Source organism: Eublepharis macularius, chromosome 10 (assembly GCF_028583425.1).
Source record: "Eublepharis macularius isolate TG4126 chromosome 10, MPM_Emac_v1.0, whole genome shotgun sequence".
NCBI classification, from domain to species: domain Eukaryota; kingdom Metazoa; phylum Chordata; class Lepidosauria; order Squamata; family Eublepharidae; genus Eublepharis; species Eublepharis macularius.
The window spans coordinates 51,169,479-51,182,402 of NC_072799.1; the positions used below are offsets into that span (position 1 = coordinate 51,169,479).

General features: G+C 47.7%; 1 protein-coding gene across 1 annotated transcript in view; it reads right to left on the minus strand.

Moving 5' to 3' along the window:
• Positions 1-6,043, minus strand: part of MAML3 (mastermind like transcriptional coactivator 3) — a 378,140-nt gene extending 372,097 nt beyond the window's left edge. Inside the window, exon 1 of the mRNA XM_054989967.1 lies at positions 4,246-6,043. Coding sequence (XP_054845942.1) covers positions 4,246-4,680 — 435 coding nt within the window. The 5' untranslated portion in view covers positions 4,681-6,043. The remainder of the gene's footprint in view (positions 1-4,245) is intronic.
• Between the last annotated feature and the right edge of the window lie 6,881 nt (positions 6,044-12,924).

A 12,924-nucleotide genomic window follows, 5' to 3' on the forward strand; every position in this document is an offset into this window, starting at 1 on the left:
CAATAAAGTGCTGGGACTTACGCAAAAGAAGGCTGTTGAATGGTCTGAGGCAAAAAGGGCCTTGCATTCAGAGGTAAGACTCTGCCAAGGTGTGGCATGCTTAGCAGGACACTGGCACACTCAGCACTAATATGCCCTAAAAGCTCAGAGGAGGCTATACCAGTTTACTGAAAAAAGATTCTCCCCAACCAGCACCACTCCCACAAGGGACTGCAGCCCAAATAATTAACTTACAGTTTTGAGCTGCATTCCATTGCCTTGAGCTTTCCTGAAACAGGTCTGCCTTTTAAAATAATTATCAGTTGAAGTAAGCCTATCTTATATGTTTATCGTGTTTCTCAAAATATGTCATAGAGAACCCCAAGCCATCAAAATACAGTTTAAGCCTCCCCCAAAGTAACTCAAACATAATAAAAAGACCTTAGCTAAGGCATGGAAGTGTGTTGGGTACCTTGGGCCAACACACACTCAGCCGAACTTACTTCACAGGGTGGTTGTAAGGATAAAGTGGAGAAGCGGAAGAGAATGGTCTGAGCCACTCGGGGTCCCCACTGGGAAGAAAAACTGGGCATAAATGATTAAGACAACTTTTCTCTACTCCTCAGGGACTTGTGGGTACAGTTTGCTTTAAAATAAGCAAAGGAAGGGATTGAGGTTGTCCGACTTCCCAACACTGTTGACTGACCAACAGCTAGGGAGGTGTGTACACTCACCACTGCTCATGTTGAACTGATTTTGGGAGAGACATTTCTCTCTTTTCTGCTTATGAAACCACACAAACTGAGTTTAGACACTGAAAAGGCCCTCTCCATTACATACACAACTTCCTACTTTTCTTTAGGAAGGAACGCTTTCTTCACACAGATCCAGAGGAGTTAACTGTGTTAGTCTGCAGTTGCAAAATAGTAGAGTCCAGTAGCATCTTTAAGACTAACCAACTTTATTGTAGCATAAGCTTTCGAGAACTACAGCTCTCTTCATTTGATGCATCAGAGAGCTACAGATTTCAAAAGCTTATGCTATGATAAAGCTGGTTAGTCTTAAAGGTGCTACTGGACTCTTCTTCACTCCGGCAGTAACAGTCTTGTCTGTAAAATCCTCCTTATGCAGCAGTGCTCGTAAATATCTGAACAGTAAAACACACACTGCTATGCCATGCCTCATAATAAACAACATAAAACAAATATTCCCAGCAAAGGATTTCACAGCCATTGCCACAATGTAAAAATTTTTATTAGGGAGAAATATTAAATAAGGTGGGTGTAAATTGTATTAAACTCCAAACGAATACAACTGAAATAGGAAGGTTTCTCAACATGAGCCACATCAAGGAAAACCAAACATTTTGATCGCAGCAGATGTTAAAACAGCTGTTATTTCTCTAGGAAACAGCCATGGGGGGGGGGGTTGCCAGCACAATTCGTCTCCTATCCGTGGCAAGGAGATTCAGCAAATCTAACCTAAAGCCCATCTGTGAGCCAGAGGACATCAGGCAAAACTCCGAGTCCGTTCATGAGCGAGAGAAGAACGCCATCGGTTTTATTTTTTAAAGACTGCAGAGGAAGCAGTTCTGGTGCACCGCAGCCGGGCCCCTGCCGCCTCGAAACCCTCCGGCCACGGCTCGGCTCCGTAGAGGGCCGGACAAAGCACAGCCCCCGAGCCTTGCCGGCGAGTCAGGCGCTGCTGCCCTTTGTGCTTTCCTGGGCTCGCCAAGCCTCCCTCCTGCCCAGCCATCGCCTGCCAAGCCTCGCGCGTCTATCCGCCAGCCCGGCGGGCGGGCGAAGGCTGAGCGCCTTCTCTGCCGCTCTCCTCCCTCCCGGTTCTTGGGCCTGCCCCGCCGCCAGCCACAGGGGCGTTCCCCCGCGCCGCCGCCGCGTTTTCTCAGCCTAGGGAAGGAGGGGGGAGGCTCCAGCACTGAGCGCCGCCGCCGCGCTGGTCTCCCGGAGGGCGTCGCTGGCGCGCGCGCTAAGCCCTCTTCCCTCCCCCTAACCGAGCGGTCGAGGGGGCAGACAAAGCGCCTGGGAGGTGGAGGAAGATGCCGCGCGCTCCGCCCGCCCGCAGATCGCCACAGAGCTGGCCTTTACGCAGCGGTGGGAAGGGCCGAGGCGGCACCACTGAACAGAAGGAGGCGGAGGGGGAGCCTTCAGAAGCACCCCCCCCCCCGACAACACCGCGTCCCACCAGCAGCCTGTAGAAGGAGCGCCCCGCTTCCTCTTCCCAGTCGCTGCCTGCAACCCCCTCCCAAGCTCTTGGGCAGCCTCTGCGGCTGACCCCGCCGCCGGTCCGCGCCCTCCAGACCTCCCACCTCAGAGGGGAGGGGCGTGTGCGGCTTTGTCAAGCAGGCACCAGCTGGTGCGGCTGGCTGCGAGGGATGGCTAGTCCCCCTCCCCTGCGGCTAAGCAACCGGGCAGCTCCCATCCGACACCAGCGCTGGGCTGACGAAACTCAATGGGCCATGAAGCCAGCCCAGCCGGCCCGCCTCCCCTCCCTTCTTCCACAGCCGGAAGCAAGCGGGCAGCCCTTACTTGGGCAAACAGTTAATGGCCGGGAGCGAGGGGGCGGGAGGAGCTGCCTTCAGTTAAAAGAATAATGGGCTGGAGGTGGGAGCCTGCCTGTTTGAGGTTTATCTTACAGAAAGCGGGAGAACCGCAGGGGTTGAGTCCAGTGGCACCTTCCAGACCCACGAGATTTTTGGAGTAGGAGCTTTCGAGAGTCAGAGCTCCCCTTGACAGACGCCTGTAGGGTACCTGAAGAAGGAAGTTTTGACTCTCGAAAGCTTCTACCCCGAAAAGGTGCCACTGGACTCCAGCCATGCGGTTCTACTGCAGACCAAAACGGCCACTCACCTAAAATTATCTAATTAGAATCTTTGGGCTTGATTCATAAAACCGAGAGACAAATTCTAGACGCCTAAATTAAATTAACGCCTAAGCCCATTCCCACTGCCACTGACGGAGCGCGATGGCGCAAACTCTTCCCTGGGGACGATTCTCTCGGCCTCGGCTTTATCTACTGGAAGCCAGGCAGAACAGGAGGACAACTATCCAAGCTCAAAAAGAGTCCAGCAGCACCTTTAAGACTAATCAATTTTATTTTAGCATAAGCTTTCGAGAATCACAGTTCTCTTCGTCAGATGCATGGAGGGCAGAAAGAAACTATCTGGAACTATCCAAGCTGGCTCCCCTCGCAGACCCCTTCGGAGGGGGAGCCGGGAAAGGCAGTTGAAGTTGATCATTCCAAGTCACCGCTGACTGGAGACCAGCTTCGCAGGGGGGGGCGGGGGCGGTAATTTGGGTTCGAAAGGCGGGCGTGACCCGCTGGCTTTCCATTCCGAGCTGTTCTTCCTCAGCTGTACAAGCACGAGTGTGAGCGGGGAACGCCGCTTCCTACTAGTAGTAGTCGTTACGCCGCCGGTAGATTTAACTCCCACCCCTTTGCTGTTCTCGTCTAAGCCTCTTAAAATGCCAAGGAAACTTTAGAATTAAAAAAAATCCCGGACCAGGCGGCTGCTGAGTGGCTGCTGCGAGTTTAAAGGGATTTGATTGGGCTACTCCACACCACACGCGCGCCGGCAGCCAGCCGAGGAGGAACCTGCCCGGCTCCTCTTCCGGAGGGCTGTCATTCCCGCTCGGCAAAGCCAGCCCTCCCGGTTCCCCCTCGTCTGGATTTAAAGAGGCAGCCGGCATCCTTTCAGAGCCGCAGCCACGCAAGTATTTGGGAGAATTTCTACACACGCGCAGGAACCCGCACGTCGAACTTCACGCCGAATCCATGCCAACCCTAAGACTCCTCTGCTTCTTCTTTCCCAAACTTAAAAAGAAACCCACCTCCAAAATGCCACACTTTTTTGCCTGGAGTTGACCACAGGGGGCGGGGGCGGGGGCGGTAGGTGGAGACTCATTACTTGGATTATACTTAGAGCAGTAATTCGTGATCCATTAGGAGAAAACCTTCTGTCTATTGGCAGAAAAAGCGCCCCTGTAAGTAAATCAGAGACGGGGTGGGGACAGACGGCGAGCCCTCCCCGGCCGCCCCCTCCCTTCCAACTAGTCCATTGGCTTGCTGGCTTCCCTTATTAGTTATAGGACCAAAGTTTCCTCTCTCCGCCCATTCCTGGGCTGCAGCCAAGCATCCCTCCCCTCCCCAACTCCTCCATCCGCCCGGGCGAGAGGCGAACGAGCGCTCGGGCGGCGAGCGCGCCAGCCCGCAGGTGCTCAGCCCCCGCCCGCCTTCCCGCCCCCTTACCATGATCAGCGTGTGGTTCCTCTGCTCGGCCGTGGCAGACTCGGCATCTTGCGGCTGCTTGCCGGGCTGCTGCTTACTGGCGCCGCCGGTGCCCGCTTTCTTGGCCCTCTGCTCCAGGGTGCGCTGGTACAGGCCGACGGTGTCTCTGCGCTCTAGCTCCAGCTGCTCGGCCTGGGCTTGCTGGTACCTGTTCTCGCAGTTGACGTGGTGCCTCCTGCAGCCCTCGATGCGCTGCCTCAGCCGCTCCACCACGGTGCTGTGCTTGGGAATGCCGCCGCTCCCGTTAGTGCCGCCGCCGCTGTGCTGAGCGCTGGGGCCGGGAGGAGGGCCGTGGGGAGCGCTGGCCACGCCGAGGTTGCCGCTCAGGTTATTGTTGAGGCAGATGCTGCTGCCGTTCGCGGCGGCGGCGGCAGCGGGGGCTGCAAAATCCCCCATCCCCTTCCCCGCGCACACTATTTTGGAAGAACTTTGTCCCCCTCCTCTGACACGCGGGCGCCAGACACAGACGCGAGGCTCCTCCCGACGGGGGCTACTCTTTAACGGCCCATGGAAGCCGCGGCGTCCAGGCAAAGGGTGCGGGAGGCGCTTTGGGCTTCCGAGCGCCCTTTTCTCCTCCTTCCTCGTAGATCCCTCCGGCGGAGAGCGAAGGGGCAAAAACAAAACCTACCCAAAGCAAACCCCAGAAGGTGGTGCTGTGAGGTTATCAGCAGACACAATCAACAAACACAGGAGGAATCCCAACAAACTGAGCAGCAGCAGCAGTTCGGTTGCAAACTCCAGGGAGGAGAGCTCGGAGCGGCTGCCCCCCGCCCCGCTTTATTTCTCTCTCTCTCTTTAATAATCCATTATTTCCGAAACATCCGGACCGAAAACCATCCCAGTCTCCCCCGTGTATGAGAACCGAGAACGTGAGCCAGGCACCCACATGCGTCCAGAGAGAGGAATCTAGCCACGCTCACACTTCTCGAGACACGCTCACAGACACACACACACACCGGTGGGCACGCACACAGCACACCCCAGCACCGCACTCGCACTCCACGGCATCAGCAGCCGGGCGCCGCCGCTTGCTAATTGTGTTTTCTTTCCGGGGAGGGGGGGAAAAGTTTGGGTGTTTATATGCCGCACCGTGTTCTCAAAGTACTTTAGCTGCTCAGTTGGATTTCAAGAGGAACCTTTGAAAAAAAAAAGCCAATCCTCGAGCTGGGGTAGTCAACACGTGAAACAATCCGGGGCGCGATCGGCGAAAGTCGCCGGCTGAAGTCTTGGGCGAGCCGTCCGCCGAGCTGCTGCACAGGCAGCCGAGTGCTCCGCTCCACTCCGCCTGCTGCTTCTCCTCCTGCCACCATCACAATGATCAAGTGCACTCCTCCTCCACCTCCTCCTCCTCCATGCCAGCGGAGTGATACCAGGACAAGAGCGCTCGATAAACAGAGCCGCCGCCGCCGCCGCAGCAGCTCCCAGCTCCTCCGGGCCGAGAGGCAGACCCGGGGACAAGGTGCAAAACCCGGCCCGGACCTCTTCGCTGCCAGGAACGGACACGACGATTCCCTCACCTCGCTCCCCTTTCCAGCTCCCGCTACTTGTTGTTACCTTGGGCGGAAAATCGGCGCTGCCGGGACAGAGCAAGAAAGATCCGAGGGGAAGCTGGGCATGCAGTCAACTTTTGACCTGTGTGTGCGCGCGCGCGCGCCTGGGTGCCTAATTTGCCTGCCTGTTTGTGTCCGGTTTCCTTATTCAGTTGCAAGCCGAAGCTGTCGCGTCTTTGACGGTAGCTCTCTGGCCTGACCGCGCAAAGCCCAACAGCAGCCTGCGTTCCTGCTTCGTTGTTTGCCAGTCTTTTTTCCACGTGGGAAAGTAAAAGGAGGAGAGCCGGTTTTAAAAGGACACCCTCCCTCCCATATCGAAATGCCCTTTAAGGACAATCGCTTTGCAGCCCTTACTGCCTGGAGGGTAAGATCTCATTCCCTGGTTTTGGACTTCGCTTCCAAGTTTGCTTAAATAAAGATGTCATCCCTGTAACTAAACTTTAGGTACAGGACATAGTCGTTTCTGTTGGAGCAGAAAACCGACTGTTGTTATGCCCAAAGCACTTTACAAAGTAAAGTTATGCCCTCAAGACACTTCACTAAGTAACGCAAGCAAAAAAATAATGCTTCCTGTCCTGAGGAACCTACAGTCTAAATTAGACCAGCAACAACTTATATAGGAAGTTTGCCTGTCCCCCCACCCTTGAAAAATGTTTGCTGGTAATATATATAGCCTGTGATGTCAGGTAGTACGCTGCTGTTTTCTGGTGGGAGAAATATAAGTGCTGAAAAGAAAACCAGACACCGCTTTGGTTCAAGTCCCTCAAGTGTGGAATTACAGAAGCCCAAAGCGGATCCGATCCTTGTGGGCCAAATACTCTGACAACCCATTGTAAGTTGAGCGGGCAGAAAAATCCATCATTAGAAGGAATAAAGAGTTAATTTCATCAAGCAACTGAAGAGGTTCTAGGTTCTGTATACACTTTGTAGTGTAAGTCTGCTTGCGGGGACAATGGGCTATAAATTTAATAATGAAATAAAATAATAAATAGTAAACTTATGTAGCTCACGCACCTTTCCTGCTACTGTTCAGTGTCTTCTTGCATTACTGCAAAATGAGAACAATTCATGCCAGGATTGGTTGGTGGCATCCAAACAAAGATCTGAACTTTCTATTTCAATTAAATAGGAAAGAAATTTGAGAGGATGAGCAGAAATACTGTTCAAAGGAGACAGTGAATGTATATCCATTCAGAATTGTTCGGGGTGGGTGGGATTAAAATAAAACAGCTGGAATTAAAATAAGAGGCAGCATGGTGATGTGGCCACAGTGTTGGACTAGGATCTGGCAGACCCATGTTCATATCCCACTTCTGCTATAAATCTCACTGGGTGACCTCGGGCCAGTCGCTCTCAGTCTCACCTACCTCACAGGTTGGTTGTGAAGATAAAACGGAGGTGGAGGGACCATTGGGCAGAAAACTGATGCTAAACAAATCAACTGGAGCCAGAAACTATACACAGGTACAGGCATTAAATGTAACATGGTAACAGCACAAACATGAGACAATAGCCACATCAGAGAATTTCAATGAGTCTAAAACTGCAGCCTCTCCTCTGAATATCCATTGAACTTTATGATGGATTGTGGGAATCTACTGCCCATTTACCCTAGAGTAGCTCTGTTAAATGTTAGTTGAGCTATCCTGGATTGCAGACAGTTTTACTGGGAGAGGAGTTATTTAGCACCACAAGCTTTCAAATTAATACTTTAAATAATGTCTCCAAACCACATTTGACTAAAGTTAAGCAACAAAAGCCCCAGTTCCAAACATATTTACCTGTCCTGCCATCCAATAAGGAGATCTAAGTCACCTTCATTTCTAGATCTGTAGATGGTCCAATTTACAGCATCCTTTCAAACCCTTTTTCCTTGATAGGAACTAGCAATGGTCACCTTATTTGTAGGTCTTTTCCACATATTGGTCTACACTGTAACTGTATATTGAGGGAAGTATCAATCTGACAAACTAAACTAAATTATGATCAGCCATGGTGAAATTTAGCAGTGACTGCTTTCATGTATTAGGCCTATTGGCAGTTATTGTGCCTTGGAGGTCTTCAACAGTCCCATTCAGCCACACAACATAATTATTGTTTAAATGTTAGCAACAATAAGAATATGAAAGCAATAAAGTTCAGGTGGCAAATGAGAAAGGTTTGAAGGGCTTTTCTGCAATATGACACAAGTGAATTCTAAATCTTCTATATAAATCACTACAAATTTTTATCATTTGTCTTCTCATATTAAAGACTCTTGAAATTTGCCGCGTATTGTAGGTTGCCTACAAACTGGCATCATTCCACCTTTTCAGAATTAAAACAATATGAATACAATCCCCTGCCGGAATAGCTGGTGATTGAGAGTGTTTCTGAAAAGATTCATGTGGGTGCTTCACTCTATTCTCTCTCTCTTTAATCCTATCGATTTCAGTACATGAAGGATTTCATGAGTAAAGGAAAGGCCTGGTGTGAATGTTTTTATTGCACAGCTAATTGGATGATATTAATTTAATAAGACTTGTTGCAAAATTACAGTTAAATAGGCCAGAGACCAGGTGTGAATGGGTTTCACTTAGCCTTTGACAAGTATTTTGTGCACTTCCGTTGCAGTGCCCCCTAGAGCTGGCTACCCAGTTTGTGGAAAATGCAAAATAAATTAATATTGATTATACACCGACTGTCATAAAGCCTAGAAGTACAATGTTGGTTGTTTTTACACCTGGGAAGAGAAGAATATGTCTGCATTATTCACCACATTATACTCATTTGTTACTGGCATAATCTGACATTCTTTATTTCCATAGTTCATATAAAGAAGCACACACCATTGGTACAGGGTTTAATAATTTTCAGAAATGATTAGTGCTCTATGCATTTTTTAAAAAGTAAAACCAGATACAAATATGTAACAATGGCATCTATCTTTTCTCTTTTTCATTGGTGCCACAGGCCAAAATCAGAAACAGTGTAAGCAAGTAGATTTTCATTTACTTCATTAGGTCTAATCTGAATAAGGCTCAGCATCTGTGGATGAATTCATATATTACACTGTGTAGTGGATTACAGATGATAGATTCACTCACAGGCTGCTTAAAATTTAATGACTGAATTGATGTGGATCTCTACTGCATATGTTAAAATTAACTCATAACTGCAGTGGCAGAGAGGCGTTAAATGGGATGGGAGCTATATTGGGGTGCTAGCTAAACAGAGACCTTCTGGGAAACCAATTGCCTTGTATAAGTCTGTTCTGTTGTTAGATGGAACTGTGACATCACCTAGCAATGTCTTAAGTTTTAGAATGTCATAACTAGGATGTGCAGCAGCTTATGAAAACCCAAAAAAATCCCATAGATAAGAACACAAGACACACACACACACACCACATGCAATTAGCTTAAGGTGGATGGAATAAACAATGATGGTCAAGACAAACAACAAAACAGACAGCTCGGCCTCTCAACAGACTGAGGGCCAAACTACAGTGATGCTGACACTAGTTGGACACTTGTCAGCTTCCCTCATGTTTTGATGGGAAATGTAGGCATCCTGGTCTTGCAGCTTGGCTCTCCAACTGCTGTCCAATGGACTTTTCAACTGTCAGTTGTCCAACATTCCGCCAAGCTGCCTACATTTCCCATCAAAACTTGAGGGAAGCTGACAAGTGTCCAACTAGTGTCAGGCATCACTTGTAGTTTGGCCCTGAGACTACAAACATGCCCTTAGGTATGAGTTCCATTAGCATAGTGAGTAACTTTAGGCTTGAAAACATTCATTCCCCAGCCTAAGGGATCTTTCTCCAACTTTAGTGGCTCCTGCTGATCTTTGAGCTAGGGACAGGCTTCAGTCTTGGCTTTGTGAAGTGCAGTGATGCGGGGTGGAAAAATGTCCACCATATGTATGTAAATACATGTATATCAATTGTGCCAGAAGGGCTAAATATGAGCCATGGACCCCTCATGCTTCCTAGAGGCCAATGTAATGGAAATTTACTGAATTGCTAGGGACTGGAAAATATAACCATTTCTGAAGGTAAAATTTCCATTTTCAGCCTGTTTCACTTAATCTGTATATGTATACATGCACATGCACTCACTTTTTCTGTGCAGGAAGCTTATATCACCCAAGTGTGCCAGAATTTTTTGTTTATTTTACTTCATTTATTCACCACTTTTCTCCCCAATGGGGACACTGAGTGGCTTACATAATAGTTAAGTGGCTGGGTTGGGAATTAGCACTTCCCTGGTTCTAGTCCCACTATTGCCATGAGCTCAGTAGGTGGCCTTAGGTAAGCTACTCCTCTCAGCTCTGGCTCCAACACTGACTTTGTTCACAGCTCTGTGTGGGCACTAATCTCTCCAGAAGAGCAGTATATAAGCACACTGTCATCATTATTGTTGTTTTTGTTACAACATTCTCATTTTCTTCATTTTATGCAGATTTCCTGTAGACAGGCAAAGAACTACACGCCTGTTTTTACACAAATTTTTAAAAACTTCATTTTAAAACTTCATCTCCACTCTGGGTTATTTCTCAATTCTCTCTCTCATTGGCTAGAAAGCCAGTTTTACCCATGTTGATTGAATAAGGCTTTGGTCTTGCAGAAAGGACACGTGACTCAAACAGAAGTCTCTTGGTAGAGCCTAGCTCTTGTGGCAGATAGTGTTATAGAACATCTGAGAGTACAGGCCCCAACTGCCAAAAAAAAAAAAAGTAATATATGATTGTCATAACAAAGATCTGCCTAATTAAGAAGGTTCTGTTTAAATGCTGATATCTACAAGAACCCAACTGGGAATAGCATTTAAAATAACCAAAAACCATCAGCACTACTCTGTCACAGAATTCAGTCTAAGTGTGTTCCAAATGATTATGCTGTAGTTCTAGGGTTGCCAGCCTCCAGGTAGTGGCTGGAGATCTCTCGAAATTACAATTGGTCTCCAGGCCACAGAGATCAGTTCACCTGGAGAAAATGGCTACTTTGGGGGGGGGGGTGGACTCTATAGAAATATGCCATTCCAAGGTCCCTCCCCAAACCCCACTTTCTCCAGGTTTCACCTCCCAGATCTCCAGGAATTTCCCAACATGGAGCTGGCAACCTTATGCAATTCTTGCAAATACTGTGCACAAAAAAACTAAGTTAACCTGACATGAATGCCTGTTTTTCCCTTGAGTTGATCCTCCATTCTCTTGAAGGGCTGGTGTGTTCACCATCAAAATTAGATGTCTTCCAAGTTTTTGTGCTACTTTTCTGTCTGTTAGTGGCATTCATTACTGGCACACTTGGCTGCCAATCGCTAGCTGCTGGTGGTATATGCTCCAGCCTTACAGGATGACTGGCAAAGCTCAATATGCTTCAGTGTAAGAAACAGGTCATGTATCATTTGCACAGAGGTATATTTTTTATTTTATTTTATTTGTTTCAATTTCTATTCCGCCCTCCCCACATTGGCAGGCTCAGGGAGGATTACATTTATACACATTAAAATTTACGGTTAAAACACAATGAATACAATATAAATATTTAAAAATACAAATACAGAGCAGCACTAAAATTTCAGTTAAACCATTTCCACCGTCACTAAAGATAATTAAACATTTAAAAGTTTCTTTGGAGGTGGATGTTCTGATAGGGAGGGCTCCGTTCTATCCTATTTGGCTGGCGGGGGCCCGACCCAGCATCGACCATACGCCTGGTGGAACAGGCCTGTCTTACATTTTGCGTCTATGTAGTGCTTTTTGCACATAGTCGGTGGCATCTGTCATCACACGGACAACTGGCCAATAATTGCTGTTATTGCATGCTTTCCCCTGCACATAAATTACAGTTCCCAAGTGACAGTGTGAGGACATACATGTACACGGCTTTTTTCTGGGAAAAGAGGTGGTGGAACTCAGTGGGTTGCCCTCGGAGAAAATGGTCACATGGCTGGTGGCCCCTCCCCCTGATCTCCAGACAGAGGGGAGTTGAGATTGCCCTCCGCCAGTCTCAACTCCCCTCTGTCTGGAGATCAGGGGGCGGGGCCTACAGGCATGTGACCATTTCAAGAGATTCCGGAACTCCGTTCCCCCGCGTTCCTGCTGAAAAAAAGCCCTACATGTACAAAACATTTGCAATCTATTTGGGAACATTCCAGAACATAAAATAAAAAGCAAGCTTTTTTTGAAGTGTTCAAGGATGCCACTTACAATTTGTGCTCAAATTATGATTCAAACAGAACAGTGTTCACACATCGCTAGTTCTAATGATAGCCTCTGAGAAAAAAGGTAACTAATCTTGGTGCTTAATCACTTGTATACAAGATAATTTGTTAGCTTTTCACTGTCAAAAGATTAAAATTATCAAAATCTAAAGTAAGGCAACGTTCAGCTAATATGGAAAGGTATAAATGTTATGACATCTATTAACCACCATAACTTATCTTTTAAAATGCTATAATGTAAGTTTCCAAATGTGAAGGCTCGCTGGCCCATAACTACAAGCTGGTATAATACTGAGGCTAACAGTGTGACCTCAGCATTTCTCAAGTAAAATCTTATTTAAGTGGCCATAAGCAAGCCTGTATTCCCTGTCTTCATTCACGATATAATAATATTAACATAAGCAATAAACAATCCTGGGAACAATCATAAGCAGGTCTACTCAGAAATAAGGTCCATTTATTCAGCTGAGCTTACTCCCAGGAAAATATTCTTTAAAGCTGCAGCCTATATGAACTACATTTGAAATCTGATATGTGTAAGTGCTAATAGTTTTAGGTGGGTAGCTGTGTTAGTCTGCAGTAGAACATCAGGATTTCACTCCAGTGGCATCTTAGAGACCAACAAGATTTTTGATGTCTGAAGAAGGGAGCTCTGACTCGAAAGTTTACACTCTGAAAAATCTTGTTGGTCCAGGTGCCACTGGCCTCAAATCCTGATGTAAGAGCTGAGTATTCCTGCCCTAGATAAATCTAATGGTAGACCCAAAGGAGACTAATTCTTTCTAAGTTTGTAAACCTCTCTTTGAACTCTACCACTGTAGGAAGAGCCTTATAAGATTATATATCCCGCTTTATATCCCTCTTTATAGCAAACTAGCTGTCTT